This window comes from Lingula anatina, chromosome 1 (genome assembly GCF_051362555.1).
Source record: "Lingula anatina isolate TDL-2025a chromosome 1, LinAna3.0, whole genome shotgun sequence".
NCBI lineage: Eukaryota > Metazoa > Brachiopoda > Lingulata > Lingulida > Lingulidae > Lingula > Lingula anatina.
Window position 1 is genome coordinate 3,506,334 of NC_141767.1, and position 21,655 is coordinate 3,527,988.

The window sequence follows — 21,655 nt, forward strand, 5'->3', positions numbered from 1 at the left end:
AAATGTTTTTTGCCGCTCTACAACCTGCTTCATGCTGAAGTATATAGAATTGGCCAAATCATGATAAAATGTTACATCCTGACTCAAAAACGCATAAGTAATATTAAGGTGTTATTTTACTCGCAAATACGGTTGTTTAGGTTTAATTAAAAGATAAAATGCGATTTACATTAATCACTGTTGAAACAAACTTCTTTCTTTTCATTATTTTTAAACCGTTGAATAGACCTATTTTGACAAAATTTGATTTTCTACTTGACAGTTTTTTGTACATGATTCGTAAGTGAACCGCAATTTAGTCAAATGAAATATAATTAAATCCAACAATAGGGTTAGCAGTTCAATTTACAGTTGTTGTGTGTTTACCTATTGTGAGACCCGTTTTGGCAAGCATCCCGTTGCGTTTATTTACTGCATGTTACATTTCAATTCTAATATAAATTAATGATTTTAAATAACTTTATGTAGAACATGCACATCTTATATCAGCTGAAAACTTCAGAATCAACGTCCTTGGGGTTGTTGTTATTGTTTCCACTGTCACTGTTATTGTCTACATTGGATTCATTGGCAAGCTGTTCTTTCGTTTCCTCCAGAATTGCGCACTCCACACTGTCTGTCCTAGGCTTCCTGGGTCTCACAGACACCGGACTGTTGTCGACTTGCCGTTCCTCGAGCCATTTCATCACCCGCGTGTCTACAGGCGAGTCCGGTTCCTCCGCCGGCTTTTTCTCGGTCTGTAAGGACTGTAATAGTACCAAATTTTTCTCTGTCAAGGCTAAGGGGCCCTCCGTCCTAGGCAATCTGGAATTGTCATTATCATAATCCACGACGTATGTGTCTATAAAAGAGACGTTAGGACGGTCGTTAAATGTCACAGTTTTCGTCTCCTTTCCGGTGAACGCTATATTAGTCCTAGGCAAAGTTCGGTAAATGTTAAAAGTAGACGTCTGGTCATTTTTTCCGTCTGACTGACCAGTCCGTTTTGCCAACTCGTTTCCTTTACTTTCTACAAACCCTGTAGAATAGTTAACGCTATTTGCCGCGGCCAGCTCCTCGATGGGAGAGTTATTGAGGCGACGTTGTGAATTCGGAAAAGAACTGGACGAAATTCTCGCTGGTCTTAGTTCAAACCCATCGGACCGGTACTGGCCGTGCGTCCTGGAGGTGACCAGACGCGACGTGGGTAAGGGATCCCTGCCTTCCGCCTCACGTCGCGCTACTTCTCCAGGTAGGGACGCTGAGCGTCTCAGTTCTCTGTTAAATCTCTGTCCTCTGTCTTTGTGGCTAGCAGAGTGTGGAACGGACCTGCCGTTAATGATAGGTGGAAACTGCTGTTCAGAGGACACGGACTTTGGGTGTCCTTTAGAATCGTGTAAATAGGTCTTGTTATGTCTCCAGCTGTTGAATTCCGCCACCGTGTGTGCTCTGCGCAGGACCTGGGGCACCGGCTTCTCCTTCACTTCCACCACAGCAATGCGTCCACCCTGCTGGACAGCGGCCATCATGTCAAAGTTGGGGTCAGAGGTAGACTTGTGAAGTTGCCGCTGAACCAGCCTTTTATACGCCCTTTCCTTGTTCATGATTGTCTCCTTATGATCGCGACCCCCCAGGTCTGCCGTTATCCACCAGTTAACACGACTGTCAGCGTCATCTTCTTCAACTTTTTTGATGAAAATCGCGTCGCTATCGCCGTGTGTTGAGTCAGTGTTGCCCCTGTGGTCTGTAAATGTTCACCTCCCATCAACAGGCTGCATGACTGAAACTGTTACAAAACGAAATTGAACAAAATCACAATAAACAAATTCTCTCGCACCTGTGAACATTTAATAAGGAAATCCAAGTTATAGCTCCCTCTGGTCTAAAGTTGAACAAACACTGCACGGAGACAATGCCAACATAAACACGGGGTCCTTTGATGGGAGCACATACGAAATGAACCTGTAAACTAAGTTCGTTTATGTATTTTGGAATTGACTGATAAGTGGAGATCAATGGGTTAAGAACCTGTGCTCATTATAAGAACTGCCTATTGATAAACTGTCAAAACTTTAACTTTTTTTCAACATTCAAGGTCAGTCTGATTTAATTGTATTTTTTAAGAAAAAAATGACCTACTAACGGTGTCAATTTGAAAAATTAAAAATCTGAATTGCTTGCGCATAAGCTTAATTATGCAATTCCTTTTTGTGAGATCGACTCCCCTCTCTCTCTCTCTCTCTCTCTCTCTCTCTCTCTCTCTCTCACACACACACACACACACACACACACGTAAACATACACACACGCAAACACATACACACACACACACACATTTAATCGGAAAACCGACGTAATATTTACTAACCTTGCAATTTTATTAGTTTTGTCTGCCTGCCTTAGGTTCGCACTGCCCCATGGAAATGAGTATGAATATCAAGCTGTCGCTTTAAATGCCTTGCTCAACAAATGACCTGCATTCCTGATCCATTCACCTTTAAGTTACCCCTCAAAGTGAAAACGTTTGTTGTTTTTTTGTCCCATGCTTGTCCCCCTTCAACGGGTACTTAACTGTTTAAATACAGAATGTCGCGAAACTTTGTTCCCACTGTGACAAATGGACTTGCTTTCAAAGTGTTTTATTCACGTTAAAAATGCTTCCGTATCATGGCGTAACCTTAAAATAAATTTTGCTTTTGGAGTTGTTTGCTTATAAACGGGAGTACCATGCGTTAGTGTGTTAGCATTGAATTGTGGAAAAAAAATGGCGATAGTGATTTGAATATCAAAACAATGCGCGAGTTAGCGTTTCGATTCTGTATAGTCATCTAGCTGTATTTTCATTAAAACTTGGCACTGACGTTGGTTTATCAAAACAGAAATACAAAACCATAAACTTTGATTTGACAAGTTCTAACACTGAGCAGAAATTGTTTCTGGCAAAATTTCGCAAATAAAAAAGCAGGTATCACATTCAACACGTTCTGGTGGATGAAATAAGTTAAAAAAGAGTATTTCGACTAAAGACTTATTTTCTTTTTTGTGTCAGACTATGATATATTAAATTTATAAATATAAACTTTTGAATACCTAAATATTGCATACTATTTTGATGGCGCAGGCAGTTAGTAAATTTTGTGTATGAAAATAACGGCAATCAAGGAAGGGACATTCCTACTATTTTCAAACTTTCTTTAAATTAATTTTTTTCTCTTATTTTATTTCATTTCAATTTATTGCATTTTATTTCCTTTCCCTTTTTTTTTTTCGGGAGCGCGAATAGCACTTGCAGTATTTGTTATTCAGAAGAGTATAATTTACAAACGGTGCGCAGTCTGCTTTCAATGCAAACGCTTAGCGAAGAGATTAAAACCCCTATTCAAATTGCCATTTACAGTTACACAAACTCTCTATACAGCCGAAACGCAAATTCCCATTGACTGCCAGTTGGTATTGTGCCCATACAACAACGGAGCGTGGCGGGTTTTATTGTTCAAAGAAGAAATTTGACCCTGAACGCTGCTGTATGATTTTCACGCAGAAATGATCAATTCCTTGGCAACAACAAACGGCCGCCATTACTGCTTCCTGTGAAAGGCAGCCATGGAGAGAAGATAATTCATAGAAGAAGAAGAGCTTCGTAGATCTATTATTAGGTGAGTATAGAAAATAAGGGCCCTAACGACTGGTTTGTGTTGATTGATGGTCGGAGCGTAATTCTTATAGGTTCAATCTGACCATGAGACTTGCTTGGTAATGTAAGCGTAGACGTACCATGTAACCGGTACTGAAGTCTGATTGCCGAACAGTGATTTTAAAAGGTCTGTTCAGTGTTTGATCTGATTTTTATGTGATCGAAGCAATAAGATCGATAAATTTTACAGGTGGAGAATTACACAACTGACTTTGAACTGACTAGCGTATTGATACCTTGACGGTTCAATGACGCTAATAATTGACTTCTGAAACCCCTGTCTCCCTCTAAACCAATGTAATGTGTTGTGCTCTTTGAGGTGACCTTTTAAACTTAAAAGTTAAACTTTAAAGAATGGGGTTAAGTCTATTTCAATTCTTCAATAAACAACACGAATTTATATAACAGCTATGTTTTTGAACTGAAATAACAAAGAAGTAAATTACACGTGAAATTCTGTTGAAAAGAACAAAGACTGTGCGCAGGATGCTGCTAGGGAAAATGCAGTTAGTAACAGTTAAAAAGTAACAAACGCCGGTGGCAGGTGCAGGGGACTCGGCATCAGAGCAGGCATCTGCCATGGCTTTGGGGGAAGACTTTCAGCTTCCTCCCATAAATCTAGACAAGGTAGGAAAAGTAGTAATGTTACAAGTGGATTAAGTGCAATGTATAGGGTCTACGGTTACAAAAGCCATCTGCAAACGGTTTTTCTAAGGCTGCAGATTCAGATGTTTTGGACCAGTAGTAAGAGTCATAAATACACAGATCGACTTCACAAGTGAATCTGATACAACCTCTTGATCAGAACTAAGATTTCTACATGTTTTATACGAAAACCAGCGCATTGCACTCAGAAATCTCAATTGTGTCGGCAGATGATGTAATGCACTAAGTATATATTGTCTGTCACGCTTCCAAAGCCTCCGTTTTTAAGTTCAGTTTTGCTTTAATATACAAGAAAATTAGCGGACGTCAACAAGTGCATGCGGCCACATGTCACTGAATACAGTCTGCAATGAAAATTATGCATTTGAAGCTTTCTCCTCAGTTGGGATTAATTTTTTTATTTTAAATTAATTTTTGGAGCTCATTTTTTCCCTGAAATATTGGAGATTTTTCCCGTCCCTGTGAAGAGAAGGAGATGGGGTTTCTTCTACTCTTTTGCATTGCATGTATTTGAGTCCGCCTGAGTTTACTGGCGTTAGTGTTTGTGTTCCGAGTCCTAGGCAGACAGTGCAGTCCACTTCTTTCTAGTAGCATAAAATAGAGTCTCCTGAGCGTATTAGATGCACGTTATCTATTTGTCAGCGTCACTTAATGATTAATGTAAACTTCCGTCAAGATCCCTCTTCACTGATAGCTTGACATTTTTGTAAAATTGTTACCAATTGGCGGTTTCCAGGGCTGTTCGTTTGTTGGGACTGATGGAAATGGGCAGTGGGGGTCTGTCCCAGTTAATGTCATTGTCAACATTAGCGACAATGGGGGATGTCCATTTATGAACCTTGCGCCTTGGGATATATGTTTGCATTTCGATTATCCAATCGATACGTGTTTAACACTCGAGTCTCCCGTCTGATAACAGGATTAAAGGGTTTGCTTCATGCCGTCAGAATGGCCTGAACGGAACATATTCTTCAGAAAACATGCCCAACTAACGATATCTTTATCCAAATACACAAATTAAAAGCTCATTTTGTAAATTTTTGGCTTTAAAAAACGTCCTATTTGCTCGGCCTGGGAGTTAATGAGCTACGTGGTCACGTGGTCCAATGACGACAATCGAGCCACTGGAGAACAGAGCGTGCTTAGCTGTCAAACTGAGCTGCATTGTCTACCTGTAAGATGACTTCTCTGGCTTCTGATAAAAGTTTATACTCATTCAAATCTCTTACCCGAGGGGTCTAAATCCTCGTGAAGCTGTGTAAAACCATTTCCCGTCTAGTCATTTCTTTAACAAGCATTTCATTATGGTTATCCCAAGTTGTATAAAACACTGCATTTGAATGAGTTAAGGGAAAAGTTGATTATTGCATATGAGGTCCATGTTATTTGTGAAATTCAATTTATTTTATTAAACCGCTGACACTCCGTCTTGCATACTTTTATTAAACTGAGGTAAACAATGCCCGTTACCTTTACAAGTCCTATCTTAATCATCCATCTACCTGGAACTTCCTTTACCTCTTAATTAGAGGGTTAAATGGCATTCAATTTGTCTTGCTTGTATCGAACGCACTCTCTATCTAAGCTTTACTCCAGTTATCTCAGGTAAAAATCTACCTGTGCGTTAGTTACAAAGCGCAGCTCCCGTAGACCTGGGGGTACTAGATAAAATCTGAACACCAGGTTTATCGAGGAGCTAGAGAAAGAAAGGAAGAATTTTTCCTGCACAACTTCATAGGAATTTTAACACGGACTTGATCCAGCTTAGACCTCCAAACTAACAGGGTGACATGGGCAATTTTCACAAACAAATCATAAAACTATATTATAGTTAACCGCCTTTAAAATAAATATACCGTTCTGGGTAAATTAAAATAGTTATTAAATCGCAAGAATATTTTTGACTTAAATGATGATTTTATTATTAATGGAAATTAAGCTACTATATGAGGTACATTTGCTGTGATTACGCTGTCCTTCATGTTTTGCGTAAGTCTACATTTTGCTGTATGTGCTTGTAATCTTTTTAAATATGTGCGTACAATTTTTGCAGGTCTGGTTACCCCCCTGTTATGTGATGAAAGTATTAATTTGGCAATTAGTTCCTTAGCTTATTTGAATAGAATTGCAGTGTAAAATTTTCAACAAGATGTTGGCGAAATAGCCCATTACTCTTTGTAGGTATTTCCCCCGTCAAAGTTTGTCTAAAATTATTTTTCAATCTTTACTCTTTCAAAGACAGTATAAAGTTACCTGACATATTTTCGTGTAAACTTAATGACAAGCCAAGTGTCTCCAGTTCATTCCGTACTCAATTTTACCCAAGCAAATTTTTTTCTTGAGTAGATCTTTATAGCACGTTGTTATAAGCTTACAAATTTGAAAAAAAAATTGCGTACTGACGCAAAATTTGCGTTTCAAGTTATAAAATAATCAATCTTTTAAATTATTTAATATTTCAGATGAAATAATCTTCAGAAACAAATCCTCAAAGCATAAACGAATTAGGATAACGAACCATTTTATTATAGCAGTTCCCATTTTTTCTTTAATATAACGCTCTTTTTCCTGTTTTTCCTCAACACGTTTTCTTCCACGGAAGCTTCAAGATACCCTGAGAGCAATTTCTTTTATTAATGTTCGCGACCGTGTTTGAACTTAATTGTTTAAGTATTGATATTTAACGTCATTTACAAATACCAATAAAATAACCCCATGAAATAAATGAGATATATTGAAAAATATGAAAGCCCACCAAGACGAGTTTCATACCTGTTATTACCTGGCTTGGGAATTGCAGCGGTGCATAATTAACAGGTTTGTTGTAAACGAGCTTTTGGTCAACTACAATGCATTTAAAATGCATCAGCAATCAGTAAGTTTGCCAACTGATGACAGTTAATCTGAAAGACTACCAGCTCTTGATATGATCTAAACCACCTGAGGTGACCATGATCTAGAGCATCGCAACTATTGTCACCGAAGTTAGTAAGTAAGTCACGGAAGACCGTCACAGACAAAGAAAGATTGTCAACGAAAGCTGCAATTTTGGTGAATCCCACGGCAACACACCGAGGCATAACGAAAATTCCTCAGCTCCGTTCAACACAACTTTCCTTAACTTCTCCGTCTGTATGCACCTGCAGCTCAGTTGAGTCTCATAGACCTTTATCGTGATTGTCGTCACAGTACCACGTGACCCAGATCTGTTGCTTCATTTTTGCATATTGAGGTGAGGTTTACTAAAACGCCTTTTTTCTACTAATAGATTGTTTTTATAATTTTTAAATGGCGGGGATCGATTAAAACATACCTCTAGTGTATAGATTGAGTGCTGTATCTTCAAAATTCGAGAAATGGATTTTTACATGAACATTGTCCTTTAATGGTGCTGCTTGATAAACCCTGAACTTAAGCTTCAGTTTATAGTTACCGTGGATCGATAGGAAAACATTTTCCGGGACTCTTTTTTTCCCCTAAAACGAGAAGCAACATGAAGAAGGTAAGGCAGTAGGTTTGAATGACGAATTTTGTTTTTGATAAAAAAGCCTACAAAAGAAAACTTCAGCCAGAAGCGATGATATCCATTTACTTCATTTTCCTCTGGTGAGCTGTGAGGTTAAGAAGTTGAGGTTTAGATAGGTCATTGGGAAATACGGCGTAACGATCAATTAAAAAAGCCAGTCAGTCAGTGGTGTGCTAATGTTAAATATAGGCATTAGTTAGAATGGTTCAACAGACTGGTTTCAGCAATCTACATCTACGTAAGTTTAATATGACGGAAGATAGCAAATGTCAACCATGTTGTCGATTTTTCTTTCCACAGAAAATGTCGCTCCGCTGGGCCGACGAGATGGAGGACAACGGCTCCCTGTGGGAAGGTCTGGGGACCCTGCGGGAAGAGGACGACGGCAACGACGACCTTAGCCTGTCTCAGTCATCAGAGGAAGACGGTGCCCCGTCTCCAGTCTATCTGAAACGCTGGGGAGTCCCCATTAAGACTGGTTTTGAGGAGCTGGAGCCCCTGGTGTCCAGGGAGATGGAGCCCATGTTCTCAGCTCGCCTTGGGTCAGGTTATTACTTAGAGAGAGCGTCTAGTAGTGAATCAATAGCCACAGATCTGTCCTTACTGTCCTGTTCCTCTCTCGGAGTGAAAAAGGTCGAAAGAACTCGTAGAAAACAGTCTAAAAATCAGATCCGTGATACTGAAAATACGCACAGTAAAACTAACTGGGACCAAATATCAGCCAATGAAAACAGTAGCCTGACGCAGATGGTGTTGAAGGACGCTTCTGCCATGCAGGGGGTCGGCGGAGGCGCGTCTGGCGGTGCTTTTAGTTTGTGGAACATGACACGCGCCATTGAAGCTTTAAATGAAGCGGAGCGCAAGCTTATCTTAAAGACATATCATACCAGGGGGATAATGGGGGTTGTCAAAAGTTACAGCACCACCGACGTCAGAGAAAGTGGCACTTACACCCCAGTAAAGTTGAGACAACAGAAGACACTTGAACAAAAAGCGACGCGAACCCAGTCCGCTTCGTCAGACCGCAGACCCTCCCGCGTCTCCATTAGGGAGTGTCCAAGCTCTGCAGGGTCGCATCTGCCTGGCATCGGTCAGGCGTCCACCCGCGGAGGAAGTGGGGCGTCTAGGACTTCCGCTGACCAAAGATTGGTCAGTGCAAAGAAAGTTTTCAGAAACTTCAGCAGAATGAGCTCAAAAATGAGACGTAAAATACTGAACACTTTGGCAGACTTGGACCATAACACAGGGTACGGTGACACACATCACGCTTCCATGGAAACGATGAAAGATCCGTCTGCGTTTCTTCGCATTGAAGACGACTTCCAGAAACTTCCGCGCATGCCCCAGAGGATACGCATAGCGCCACAGCTAGCTAAAGTAATCAAAGACGACATCAGAGACAGAATAGGGAAACCTAGATATACCGAAATCAAAGAGACACTCTTACAAAGATTCAATAAAAATTTGGACCAGAACGAGCGAACTCAGAGAAATTTGATGATATTCAACTGGCTTCAGAATTTGGACGAGAAAAACTTTGAACCTATGGAACCAGAAAGAAATCCCGAGCTCCGTATGCAAATGTATGGAGTTACAACAACAGTTCAATGACCTGAATTACAAAATGATTTTGTCTTCTTTCTACCTTTACTTAGAAATAGGAAAATTTTATCTTGGGGGGACTAAGGAAACATTTCATCATGTTAAGTGCTGAAGAAAAATGAACATCAGTTATCGAAACATTTACATTTGGACGAGCATTATTCATTGCTCTCCCTGCATATTATGACGTATTTCCATCCTTTCCTTTGTTGACTTTTCAATCAAATAGCCTCTGGCGTTCTTTTCCTGTTTTCGGGATAAGCAGTTACATGTTTTGGTGTCAAGTCAATTGGATCGGTGCTTGGTCATGTAAAAACCAATCGATTGCTCAAACAAGGTTGATTTTTTTACACACCATTTTCATGCAACTTGAATGCTCACATTTGGTGCTTTTTTTTTTTTTTTTTTTTTTTTTTGCGGTTCAAGACAATGTCACAAAGCGCAATATGAATAAATTTTTAATATTAAATAAGACCAGTTTTGGTTATTGTTATTGCATTTACCGTCACGTATGCTCGATTTATTTAAAACTTGAACGTAAGATGAATGAAACTCATGGTTTATCTTAGAAGGTGGCCTTTAAAAAAGAAAAAGCCAGAGACAATACAAATTTTTTGTTACATTTTTATACTTTCTGTAGACAAAAAAGAAGAATTTAAAGAACCATGTGGAAGATAACTTTTTTGCTACACAAAGTAAACTTTACGAACGTTAATCGAAATTATAATTTTTTTTTTTAACATTTAAGCCATTGGCAATGGACAGTTTCAAAAACAATTAGAAAACAAAATTTAACTAATTGCAAAATTATAAAAATCAACTTGTTCATAAGCCGGCGTTCATTTAATGGCGACAGTAAATGGTACACACTATTCCCGGTTTTTTAAAAAAATCTTTTTAATACGGGCGGCCCACGCAGTGTAAGGTTTTTGTTGGGAATATACACAAAGAGTTTGAAGTAGGTTATTATGTCCTTAAAATCATTTGAAAAAATAAACGTTTCATTTTCAAGAGCGTTAATCTGCAGCTAATGTTTTGTTCCAAATGTAGTGTTGGAATGCACAGACTGCAGTTTTCAAGCGTCTCCGGATATTAAAGTAAACCGTAGCTATTTAGATAGCAAACAGGGTATCAACATGCTAATTTGTACTTTATCGACATTCTTTAATTCCTGCAAATTGAATTTAAAAGAAAATTCCTCGCGAAAATTGGCGAATGAATAGGCCTTTCACACAATGAAATTGAGTTGGGATGATTTTTTTGGGAGGAGTCAAATTTAACTTGTGCCCAAACAATCAAAAATATAAAGCTAAAGAGTGATCTAAACAGGAGGTCAGAAAACAAATTTTCCTTTTTTTTTTTTTTTTTGGCGACAAGTAATTGCTCAACACCACTCACCTACACTATCCCTTCAATGTAACCTAAAAGTAAATCAAAATATGATTTATACTAAAATTTTACAATTTACAAGCACCTAATTAATTGGTTAAATTATTTTGGGCTGTTTGTTATTTTAAAGCTGTACACAGGACGTCATAACATCGTCACCGGCATCGTAACACAGAGGTAACCGTGGGCCATTTCATCAATGGAAACTATAGGACCAATTCTTCGATCTCATTATTAGTTGTGCTAAGCTGGTATTGAATTGAGTCCATGTTACACGCATTCTTAAGTCAGCATAAACAATTCTTAAGTTTATATTAGTGCTGTCACGGGTCTTGTAACTTTCCATGCCCGAGAGCGTCCTTTACGTCACATCACGCTGCGTTGTACGATAATGGGCATTTTTCATTTGCTTTAATACTGTATGACTTAAAGCCTGCGCTTCAATTTACTGCAAACCGTTCCTGAGTGCCGACTGAGTCATTTGTCATCTGTGAGCTGAATTGTGTTCTCTGTCCACCCGGTAATTTGTCCCTGGATGTTTCTGTTAATGGATAGTTTACAGACAGCGAGGTACGCGTGAAGTGTTGTCAGTCCTGGATATTACTTGGATGATTGAGGCCGGTCATGGCGCTTCCTCGCATACGGCAGGGCTCCCCGTGCCTGATTCAGGCACACTGGGACGGACAGAGTGACCAGGAGAATAATAATACCACAGACTGGAAGAAGAACTCGTATTCGCTCTCAAATAGCCTTAACCTTCCGACCCTATCTGATTCCATGCTAACCGCTTGTCCAGCGAAGTTAGGGACACGGTGTTTGTCCACGCCTTCGGTTTTTATACAGGAACGCTGCAATTCTCCACTTCTCCGTGCACGGCGTGATGAGCATGGTTCAAAGCAGTCCTCTCTGGCAGACAATCAAAAGTCTTTTTCTGGTCTTCTTCCTCTTATTCGAGTCACAAATTCCGACTGCGACCTTCGTGATTCTCAGAAATTTTCAGAAATTCGGGACTCGAAAGAAAGGTTGACAATGCCCGCTGTGGCCCCAGGGGCCCACCCCCTCTGTCTAAGGAGGGCAAGGAGCCAGGAAAACCCGCGGCAACTGGGTGGCTGCGGAAAGCAGTTTTATTCTCCTCGGTTGTCGAGGAAGACTGTATTGAATACCAGTATTACGACGGATATATTTAGAAAACAGGGGGAGAAAGTTTTGAGTTTTGAAAGAGAGAATTCTGATGAGGCAGATGCACAAACATCGTCAGGTATGCAGCTCAGTGTTTCCTATATTCGTTTCACCATAACCGAAAAAAATATGTTACTGTTCAATTTATTTTGATCAAGTCAAAAATCCCCATTACTGATAAAATTGAGTAACTATTCACTTAAAAATCCCCATTTCTGATAACATAGAATAACTATTCACTTAATTTTAATAAAGTTGAAAATCACTTAAATAATTGTACCGAAATAAAAATGTCAAAAGCATTAAAGATAACATAAAAGATTTTGAAGGTTTTGTTAAAATTGCACTCACAAAGCTGATGAGGTCTTTGGGCACACGATAAATAATCTGGTTACTTAAATTATTTAAAGTCCATTGTAATTTTCCAATAAAAGCCACATGCTACACGACAATAAAGATATGATTTACAAGATAGCCCCTTAACCTAGATTTACACATTTGACAGGCGAATATTTACTACAGTACATTTCCAATAGGCATTATAAAGAAAGTAACTTCATGCTTAAATAGCTATTGCTTTAACAATAAGTCTTTTTATCAAGTAATGACCCAATCCTCAAATCACTTTTGAAAATGTACCATAAGATGAATTGTCAACCTGAACACACAAAAAATTAGTAGAACAATAAAAGTTTGAAACTCGTGTTTATTTTCATAATCTCGTGTGTCTTTTGTTTGAATTGATGTATTGATCGATCGCTGTGGGATCAAACTGATATCGATTAGCATGCAGTCGTTTAGCAAAGCTGTGCCACACTAAGTAACTTAACACAATGCCGTGTATAATTGGTGCCTATTAGGGCCTATATATAACTTAACGGCACCCGGGGGTGGCTTATATAATTTTCCTAATTGGCGGTGCATCAGTAAAACAACTGTGTATTTAATTGAAATAAGTCGATGTCAGCCTGATATGTTCAACCGCAGGTATCCTGTCGCAATCAATAGGTGTGAGTTAACACCTGGATTATTGTGAAGATGTTCAGGCTATGAACCCGTGCCTACGGACCTGTTACATAGCATATTCATGATATTTATGAGAACAAAAGGCCTATGATTTTAAATCCATGTTTCCTCCTATTTCAAGGACAATGAAATTGGCCAGGCCCAGTCAAGTTTACGATGTTTACATAGCATTGTGGCGATATTACTCAAGCTACCAATAAAACAGCCATGCACTCCATTTAGTTCAATCAGTTGCTATCAAAGTGACTTATTATAGCCTTCTGCGTGCACTTGCTCTTCATTTGACTATTGGCTATCACTATTTAGTTGATTAGGTTTATTTTTCAGCGGAGGATTTCCGTTGCAGGGAACCGCGCTGATCAAGAAGTGTTGTTTGATCGATAACCTGCCTTCACTCCTGTCTGTGGTTCCTGTGCTGAATATATAATCTCCGTGATTGAGAGGGTGGAATCTCAGGATGTGAATCAATAATACGGTTTTTCCATCCGGGATGTTAATTAATAACGCTGTTACCTTACATACCTTTCTATATTATACCTCATCTAAAATTTCCCGATCATTTCCTGTTGTCAACAATTTTTTTTCATTTACAAGTTTTTAGCATTTAAACCGAAAAGATATCTTAAAATATTATCCTGAAGTTTACGCCATATTTGTGTATGCCACAAACATGTCTAAATAAAATAATTTAAATTTAGTTATTAAGGAGATAAATACAATTGAAACAATATATCGATGTGTAAACTGTACTTAAACGCTTACAAATATAGGCTCTAAAATAAAAGACATTCAGAAACTTAACAATGACGATAACAGATAAATCTTCAGAAGACAGGTTTCATTAAGATATAATAGACAGCCAGCATTCTAGACGTTCTGGTAAAAGATGCTCGTTATCCAATATCCGCTGTCTGACAATTATTTCAATGTGTTATTCTGTAAACTGACAACCGAATTGATTGTCATGCTAGGGTAATATGCATGTAGCTAACATGAAGTAATATGTTGCATTAAGCTTTAATAACCCCTTGTTTCCAAGTCTTTTTAATTGATTTTATTTTTATTTCCACTTAACACTTAAGTATTACCATATAAAGAAGGGATTGCTAGGCAATAAACTTGTCGCAAACGACAAAACACACAATTACCTGAATACATACAGATATATTTGAAGACATATTTCCCACATATTGGTTAAGAGTGTTGTCATTCTTATTTTCCATCCTTAGAGCAATATCAGCATGGTAGCACCGGTTTGCATTTGTTCTACTGGAAACATTGTTTACAACACCTCTAATATAGGCCTACTTAAATTCGGTCTCCAGCATGTTTCCATTATCTATTTATATTTAACCTTTGGAACCCACGCCATTATCAGTTTTCATTCATGATTTATTGGAAGGACACCCGCATATTAATTTGTTTGTGTTTATCTGTTATTAGGTGTCATTGTTAATTTATATTTTCTACAGATCCAGCAGAGAAAAAAGCGGCGTCCTCTTTTTATCTTGGAGACAGCGTAGAAAGCCTGGAGTCACGTGAGGAACGGTATTCTTTGTCGTCTGCAGGAAGTTCTAGACAAACAGAAAGTCAAGAGTCACACAGCGATCGCAACTCCTTGTCGTCTGGTGGAAGTTCTAGAAACCAGTCTCAGATGGACAGAGCCGATAGTGCAAAGACAGAACAATATGGTAATAGGCCAATCACAGATTCCCACGATGAAGGAGCCTGTCTTCAAGAATGCGAAAATTTAAACGACAGCTGAGCATGTATTTGAGACTTCGTATCTTATAATGTGATGTACAGGAAGGGGCCCCAGTGATATCTTCTTTTAAGAGACTGATTTTCAGCAATGAGAACGATATGGACAAAATCTGTTTCTTGTTTTTATTTACTTATTTTTTTTAATTATTACACAAAATTCTCAAAGGTCGATAAGAAAAGTTGGCATGTTGTTCTATTCTCACGTATAGCTAGGAAGTACATGTAGCTTGGCAAAGAATCACAACCACTGCACAGAATATTTTATGGACATAAGTGCAGTAATGTAAGGGCAAATTGAGAATCAAGTTGTCTCATTGAAGCATCATATATTAATTGACCGTCGTGTATGAACAAATAACGTTAATAAAAATAATGTTATAAAAAAGAACTTAAACGGCAAAAAATGCTTTTATTCACTTTCCGTAACAGATAGAATTAAAGAAAATTTGCATGCAACAACCACACATAGTTGGCACAACCACAGATATAGCACATCTTAGTACATCATGCTAGCTCATATATATATTACTGAATAAAGTTAAATGTTACAAATGATGGCCGTGAAGTGATCGGAAGCTCAATAAAATGTCGATATATGTCTGTTATGCAGTGAATATCAACATGAACTTGGTGGGTGTGCTTGAAATGGCGCTGACATCGTTTAATTAAACCCTTAATGGACAGAAATACATAGGTTTGGTGCAAGTTCCAAAATCAAATATACCTTACAAAATACTTTTCACATGTTAACTTGGCTTAATCTTAATAAACGTTTGCATGTTTTCCCCATTCATTCAAGTAAAAAGACATTCTTTTCATTTCGTACTGCAATGTAACATTTCCTACAAATATAAAAACAATTAAAGACGCCATACCCCCATGAATGGTTCTTTCAGTGTTAACAGACAAAAACTAATTTTCTACACGATACAATGCTACAGCATTGGTGGGATCGGCGGGTATAGGTGTTTGGAGCCACATCCAAGGCCCAAACTTGTTTTTAACGACGAGGATTTTTATCAGTATGTTAAGGAAGATTAAAGTCAATGTTAATCCTTTGTTGTTTCCGTGATTGAATCACATCACTTTTTATGCGATTTCCTGACAAATCTGCCACGTTTGTGTACCTTTCTAAGCCATAAAACAGTAGAAAATCAACCAAACCAAGGGCTGATTTGGCAAATACGTCTCCATTCTGTTTGAAGTATCTTTGTGCGTCGTATTAATGTCTTCGTATCTTAATGCAGCAAATGAGAGTTGTTCTAGAAGTATGTTATGGCATATCAGGCTTGGTTCCCTCGGCACGTTTAAGCCACTGCCATACGGAGTCGTTTTTATCTTGAGGGAGATACGGCGACTTGGCCGAGTCCGGGACGTGGGTCGTTTCCACTTCATTCACCTTTTGTACTACCTCTAATTCCCTTGGAGTAATATCCTTTCTAGTGTCTGTATCACGGTGCTTGAGATTCATCCTCTTTGTACGCAAGATAATATGATTTAATTGAGCCTCGTTTTTGCTGTGTCTACCCAGTTCTGGTCCGTGTTTAACACTGCCATTTGGGTGGAATTGCACGTGCGTGTAACCTCGCGAAAGTGTCAGTACTCGCGTGGGCGCACACGAATTTACTGTCAAAGCGTTAATACTGGAATGTCTGTTGAAACTCATCCTTGCTATTACAGCTCTACTGGACAACCTTGGGTGAGAGAAAATCTTCGTTCATGCTGTCTCTGTGATTTCAAAGTTCAATAAGTTAAAATGTCTTCGTTTCCAAGCGAATACCTGCCTTGCGACACAAGGATTAAATTAATATCGCAAAGTGCAATATTCTAGTAATCAAACCATATGTGCAACTCGTTTTGCTGAGCGCCATCTTACATAGTTTTTCGGTGGGAACGAAAGCTTCCTTGCTTCTCTTAAACTGCTTCCAACTGCTCAGTTATGTGTCCAATACGGCCATATTTTGGTGGTGCAACTCCTCTCCGCTGTTTATTAATGGCGTTACAGAGCGTCTTTTACCTCATGGTGGTATCAAACTTGAAGGCAAATCTTATTTCACATCTGACCCACGGGGATCGCGAAGGATCAGCACGAATCATGCGCAAAATTGAGTAAACAAATCTGAATCAATTCCTTTCTTTCTGTGGCTATAATATTGGTTTAGTTTTCTCCTTTTATTTCTTCCTCTACAACGACCCAAGGTGAAAGCACAGCGTGTGAAAGGGCAGCCAGTGTGCGCAGCCTTTGGTAAACACGGACTATACAACTTAGTGTAGAAATTAAAATATTATGAAAAGTTTATTAAGCGAAGTGTTTATTGTTCGCAATCTATTGCCACTTGTTTACGTGTTACAACAGGCAGGGCAGAGCACATTAAAGAGCCTTACCGACAGGTGGAATGTTGCTAGGGATGGAGACTTGTCGTCAGTACTTCGTCACAATGAAGGGGGATTAGCGCGTCTTATGTAATATATTATTCATAACACATTGGCGTAAAATAGTGCAATTTAGTTTTCAAGTAAAAAAAAAAACGCGTTAATATTGTATTTTTGAAAGCGTTAACATTCTGAAAAGAAACTTTTTTCATTCAGACGATCAAAATGAAGTCATACTCTTTAGTAACTATGTTATATGTTCTTTATTGTGAATATTTATTATAATTTTTATTTTACAAAAATGACATTTTCATTGTACTGTTTAATCGTTCATTAATTATAAAAATATTCATTTGATGGACTTGGAATCAATAATGCTTTGAGATACGCTTCTCCTCTAACACAATTGTTACTTTAACAACGTCACTTGAGGGCTCATAAACACATTAATTTACTTTTTAGTGGAAGGTAAAGTATATTACTTTTTCCAAGAACCTATAACGCTAGAAATGCATTTTGACATCAGTTGTGTAAAGGCGTTCAGTGGCATTTTTGCACATGCACGACTGATCAAATTATATAATTAAAATATTAGTGACAGGCATTTAGGTGTTTGAGTAGGAAATGATTTCACTTTGTTGTTCGATTTGAACGAAGATAAAAAGGCAAACCCTATTACGATATATGAAGGATTTGCACATTATCTATATCAACCTGGTGATAAATATCCTTTTCAGCAAGTGCTCTTCTATATTTCTAAACAAATAATTTATTTAGAGATTGTCTCTGGAAAGCAACAAAATACTGCCATGGGATACGATTTGTCTGATCACGTACCAATTACAAAATGAACGGATGTTTTCCAAAGTCTTTTATTTGATGACGGATGGCTAGTGAAAGAAAATCGTTGAAGTATGATTCCGATGACAGGTCTCGATTTTCAGATCAATGACTGATAGACTGATAGAAAAAACAACATATATGTGGGTTTCTAATTTTGCACTGACACAGACGAACATATTGATATTTGATATACTTGATCCTTTTATTGCAAATATCCACATTACCTAGCTATAAATATGTCATGGTCGTAATTGAGCATCTGATAGGTAGAAACATGTAAAAGAAGGCATCCCCCCACACCTCTACATATAAACTTGGACATCCGGTGGGACGTATAGGTATTATGATAACAACATTGGCAATGGTTTATCTTTGGTTTTGTCAATGTTTGAAAGTGTTTACCCTGCTTTTTATGTCTGTTTAAATGTATAAAATGAGACATATAGACTTAAGCACCCGTGTGGCTTACGGACATGGATATGGCAAATACAGAGCACTTTGTAAGCCATATTGTCATTGTGTTGACCAATCTTCCCGCTAGGCATCACTTGGGTCCATGATGTAACCACTCAATATATTGAAAGGTCGAATTACAAATTGCCGCAAAGCAGGGTGACATTTTATACCACCCCATGACATTCAAACAATAAAAATCAATGACATTTGCCCATACTGTCCATATTCTCTCAGTCTGCCTGAAACTTGATTGTTATTAAAAATCATCCACAAATCGAGAGAAAATACTCAAAATCATCTCTCTCCTGGGTTCTGGCATTGTGCAGCCATTCCCATATATCCTGCTTCTTTCCACTGTTCAGACTATGAGATGACACAGTGTGAGGGACCACCAGTCTAGGGGCGGGGTTATTTCTTATTTGGTCGTAACTGTCGATGTGTGCTGCCGTCTTGATGTACCTCTTTTCTTTCCGTCTGTGTAACCCGTGTCCAATCTCACTATGGCGTCTGTGTGTGCCGTATTCACTGCGTCGTCGGCTGAGGTCTGTCGTTCGTGTCATCTCGCGCTGTGGTTTTTTGTCGTCTGCTTCATCTTCGTCAGATTCGTGAAATTCCTCGTTGTCTTCCTGGACACTTTTGATAATATTCTGAACTTCTTCCCGTAGTTTTATCACTTCGTCTGGAACCTTCTGTTTCATTGGAAGATATAAGTCAGAGCGTTGCTTCTTTTTGCTAATATGAGCACCAGTCCTAGGAATAAGTTTCAAGTAGTCTTGTCGAAATTTCTCAGAATCAGAATTAACCTGCACCTCCATGATGGGTCTAGATTTGTCCAGTCTGTTAGACCAAGTATTCGGGCGTAACAGCACCTTTGATGCACTATTGACCAACTCATCGTTGTAATCTTTGACTGGGTGGGAGTAAAACGGCTCTCGGAACATGGCGCGCAGGTCAGTGCGGTAATGATTGTCCACCGAGTTTCTTCCCCTGTCGTTAGGCAGCAGGTACGTTATCCCGTGACTGACCCTGCTTCTAGCCATAGCGTCCTTCATCTTGGTCAGTGGCGGGAGATCTGGACACTGGTACTCGTGGGTGTCTAGATTGCCGCGTTCGTCCTGGCTGTCCTCCTCCAACGCCTCCATGAACCGGACCTTGGACCAGAACTTGCCGGACGCCTCTCGTGAGCTCTTAGACCCCGTCCTCGGGTTACTGCGGCTATCGCTGCTGCTTTTACTCTTTGCAGACGCCATGGATGTGGTTTTATACTATGATAGCTAAGATTAAGCCTGGAAATAAAGAAAAAAGTTTTAGGAAAACTTCCCAGTGTGATCTTCTTATCCAGGGTCACTGTGTTACTGTGTTTTATCTGAGGGTTTTGGAGTACACAAGATAAAGATATAAGCTCATGTAGACTTATGTATATTGATTGACTAATGCCATATATTTCTACTTGAAACCCATGTGACTGAATATATACCACAGTTTCTATGTTATAATAAGTAGACCTAAACCAAAAGAAGTATAAGAAGCAGGCTATCACTGTCATAAACAGTACACCGGTATATGAATGGAAGCTTGTAACAACTGTTGTAAGAACTATATAATGTTATATACTCTAAGCCGATCTCTTACCGTGGATACCATGGCCATCAAATTCTTCATATCCAGCTATGTAGGGAAATTTCTATTCTCATCCTTGAAGTTGTTTTTCCCAAAATTTCTTTACCGGGACCTTCGTCTACTTTGTAACTGAGGTCCAAGTTCTTTCATACCACAAAGTTTGCCCCAGCGCGTTCCACCCTGACCCCGTTTCCAAGGCGTTCAGAGCAGTTAAACTATCCGATTTCCATTCAGCGGCCCTAACGCTGTTGTAGCTGTGCGTTAAAAGTTGAAATTACACCCCTCAGCGATTTTCAACACAACCAAAAATAACAACAAACATTGTGCTTTCGTGGGTGCATTGAGAGGTACAATAACACATAAACTTTCGCATATAATTTCCCCGACTCCTGAGGCATCTAGCGGAGATATGAAACACTATTCTGACATCTAGCAGCAGTTGATTTTAACGCTGTGGATTGTACACAATTTCTCTCGGGTCCACACATGCAGAGTCAATTCATCACTCTGTTATTATAAATTATAAGGGAAGGATATATAAAGATATGCACTTGATGCGACTGGTTTAAATATCAATATTTGTCACCACGCACCTGCGATATTTCTGTAACCTGCCGTAACCTTTCATAAAGAAAATCGATCAACATTTAATTTTATAGATTTATATTACGATGTAGTCAATAGCGCATGGGTTGCTCATCTCCGGCGCAGCTGATTGACCATTGACAAACTGCCACTGACAAGTAAACGTTATTTTAAAAAACGTGTCTATTGCCGTGTGTCGGCTTTCAAATAGTCCATAAATGTAATACAGTTCTTATTGCAATTCATTCATCAAATTATAATTCTGGTTCGTCTCCAGCCGAGGCTAATGTTGTTGTCTCTCGTCAAATGGTACTTCTAATCAGGCGTGGGTGGGTTTTCATGTAGATGATGACATGTTTTGGATAACTTTTAAAAAGTATCCGCCTGTATCTATAGAACACATAACAAACTATTTATTTTTTAATGTCACTTAGCCTTTTCGTGTAAGCAAATTGGAAATATTTCAACTCTACAAGTAATAGAAAAGTCTAAAAGAACTTCCCTTTTCAGAGTAGCTTGTCAGGTTTCAATGTTTATTTCAGACGCGCGCTCCCTCTCCCCAAGAAAAGGTGTTTTTAAAAAATCAATTTCCCAATAGTACAGATACCGTTAAATGATTTTTGCTTCGATCAATGTAAATATTACCACTGACATATACCAGTTTGTTTGTACTGTACACATAGATCGAGTAGATGAGTACAAAAAGTACTCCAGCTGATCTGACGTACCGGGTATCTTCTCTATTGGACAATTATTGTGTCCTAATCTCAACTAACACATCAAGACAGCGCATTCCAATTTGATGTTCATAATTTTGATGAAAATATCTGTCATTAGTCAAATAAGAAAAAAGAAAAGAAAACGAATACTTCACACATCGAAAAACAAATAATTTTCAGATTGCATTCCAATAACTAAACAGATAAATAGAATTGTTAAGAAACGCCGCCCTC

At 38.7% G+C, this 21,655-nt stretch overlaps 4 protein-coding genes across 6 annotated transcripts; 2 read left to right on the top strand and 2 right to left on the bottom strand.

The window, feature by feature from the left end:
* Window positions 1-231: 231 nt before the first annotated feature.
* On the bottom strand, window positions 232-2,751 carry LOC106151130 (uncharacterized). The gene is made up of 2 exons (XM_013524229.2): window positions 2,348-2,751; window positions 232-1,765 (listed from the first exon to the last, which is right to left on the bottom strand). The coding sequence occupies exon 2, from the start codon at window positions 1,581-1,583 to the stop codon at window positions 486-488; it is 1,098 nt and encodes a 365-aa protein (XP_013379683.2). The 5' UTR covers window positions 1,584-1,765; window positions 2,348-2,751; the 3' UTR covers window positions 232-485.
* Window positions 2,752-3,381: 630 nt separating this feature from the next.
* LOC106151131 (uncharacterized) lies at window positions 3,382-10,580 on the top strand. Of its 3 annotated transcripts, none has more exons than XM_013524232.2 (2): window positions 3,382-3,635; window positions 8,166-10,580. In XM_013524232.2, the coding sequence occupies exon 2, from the start codon at window positions 8,169-8,171 to the stop codon at window positions 9,474-9,476; it is 1,308 nt and encodes a 435-aa protein (XP_013379686.2). In that variant the 5' UTR covers window positions 3,382-3,635; window positions 8,166-8,168; the 3' UTR covers window positions 9,477-10,580. The 3 variants fall into 3 exon arrangements, with proteins under 3 accessions (XP_013379686.2, XP_013379684.2, XP_013379685.2); XM_013524230.2 differs by lacking the exon at window positions 3,382-3,635 and adding an exon at window positions 4,159-4,300; XM_013524231.2 differs by lacking the exon at window positions 3,382-3,635 and adding an exon at window positions 7,722-7,841.
* Window positions 10,581-11,082: 502 nt separating this feature from the next.
* On the top strand, window positions 11,083-15,923 carry LOC106151116 (uncharacterized). Its single transcript, XM_013524213.2, has 2 exons — window positions 11,083-12,114; window positions 14,534-15,923. The coding sequence occupies exons 1-2, from the start codon at window positions 11,481-11,483 to the stop codon at window positions 14,824-14,826; spliced, it is 927 nt and encodes a 308-aa protein (XP_013379667.2). The 5' UTR covers window positions 11,083-11,480; the 3' UTR covers window positions 14,827-15,923.
* A 1,607-nt stretch (window positions 15,924-17,530) lies between these two features.
* LOC106151126 (uncharacterized) lies at window positions 17,531-20,595 on the bottom strand. The gene is made up of 2 exons (XM_013524224.2): window positions 20,130-20,595; window positions 17,531-19,783 (listed from the first exon to the last, which is right to left on the bottom strand). The coding sequence occupies exon 2, from the start codon at window positions 19,745-19,747 to the stop codon at window positions 18,761-18,763; it is 987 nt and encodes a 328-aa protein (XP_013379678.2). The 5' UTR covers window positions 19,748-19,783; window positions 20,130-20,595; the 3' UTR covers window positions 17,531-18,760.
* Window positions 20,596-21,655: the final 1,060 nt, after the last annotated feature.

Excerpts from the sequence above, each read along its gene's own strand:
- LOC106151130 (XM_013524229.2), bottom strand. The coding sequence starts at position 1,583 with ATGAACAAGGAAAGGGCGTATAAAAGGCTGGTTCAGCGGCAACTTCAC.
- LOC106151131 (XM_013524230.2), top strand. The coding sequence starts at position 4,253 with ATGGCTTTGGGGGAAGACTTTCAGCTTCCTCCCATAAATCTAGACAAG. Across the intron at positions 4,301-8,165 it reads CTCCCATAAATCTAGACAAG|AAAATGTCGCTCCGCTGGGC; the intron begins GTAGGAAAAGTA and ends TTCTTTCCACAG.
- LOC106151116 (XM_013524213.2), top strand. The coding sequence starts at position 11,481 with ATGGCGCTTCCTCGCATACGGCAGGGCTCCCCGTGCCTGATTCAGGCA. Across the intron at positions 12,115-14,533 it reads AGATGCACAAACATCGTCAG|ATCCAGCAGAGAAAAAAGCG; the intron begins GTATGCAGCTCA and ends TATTTTCTACAG.
- LOC106151126 (XM_013524224.2), bottom strand. The coding sequence starts at position 19,747 with ATGGCGTCTGCAAAGAGTAAAAGCAGCAGCGATAGCCGCAGTAACCCG.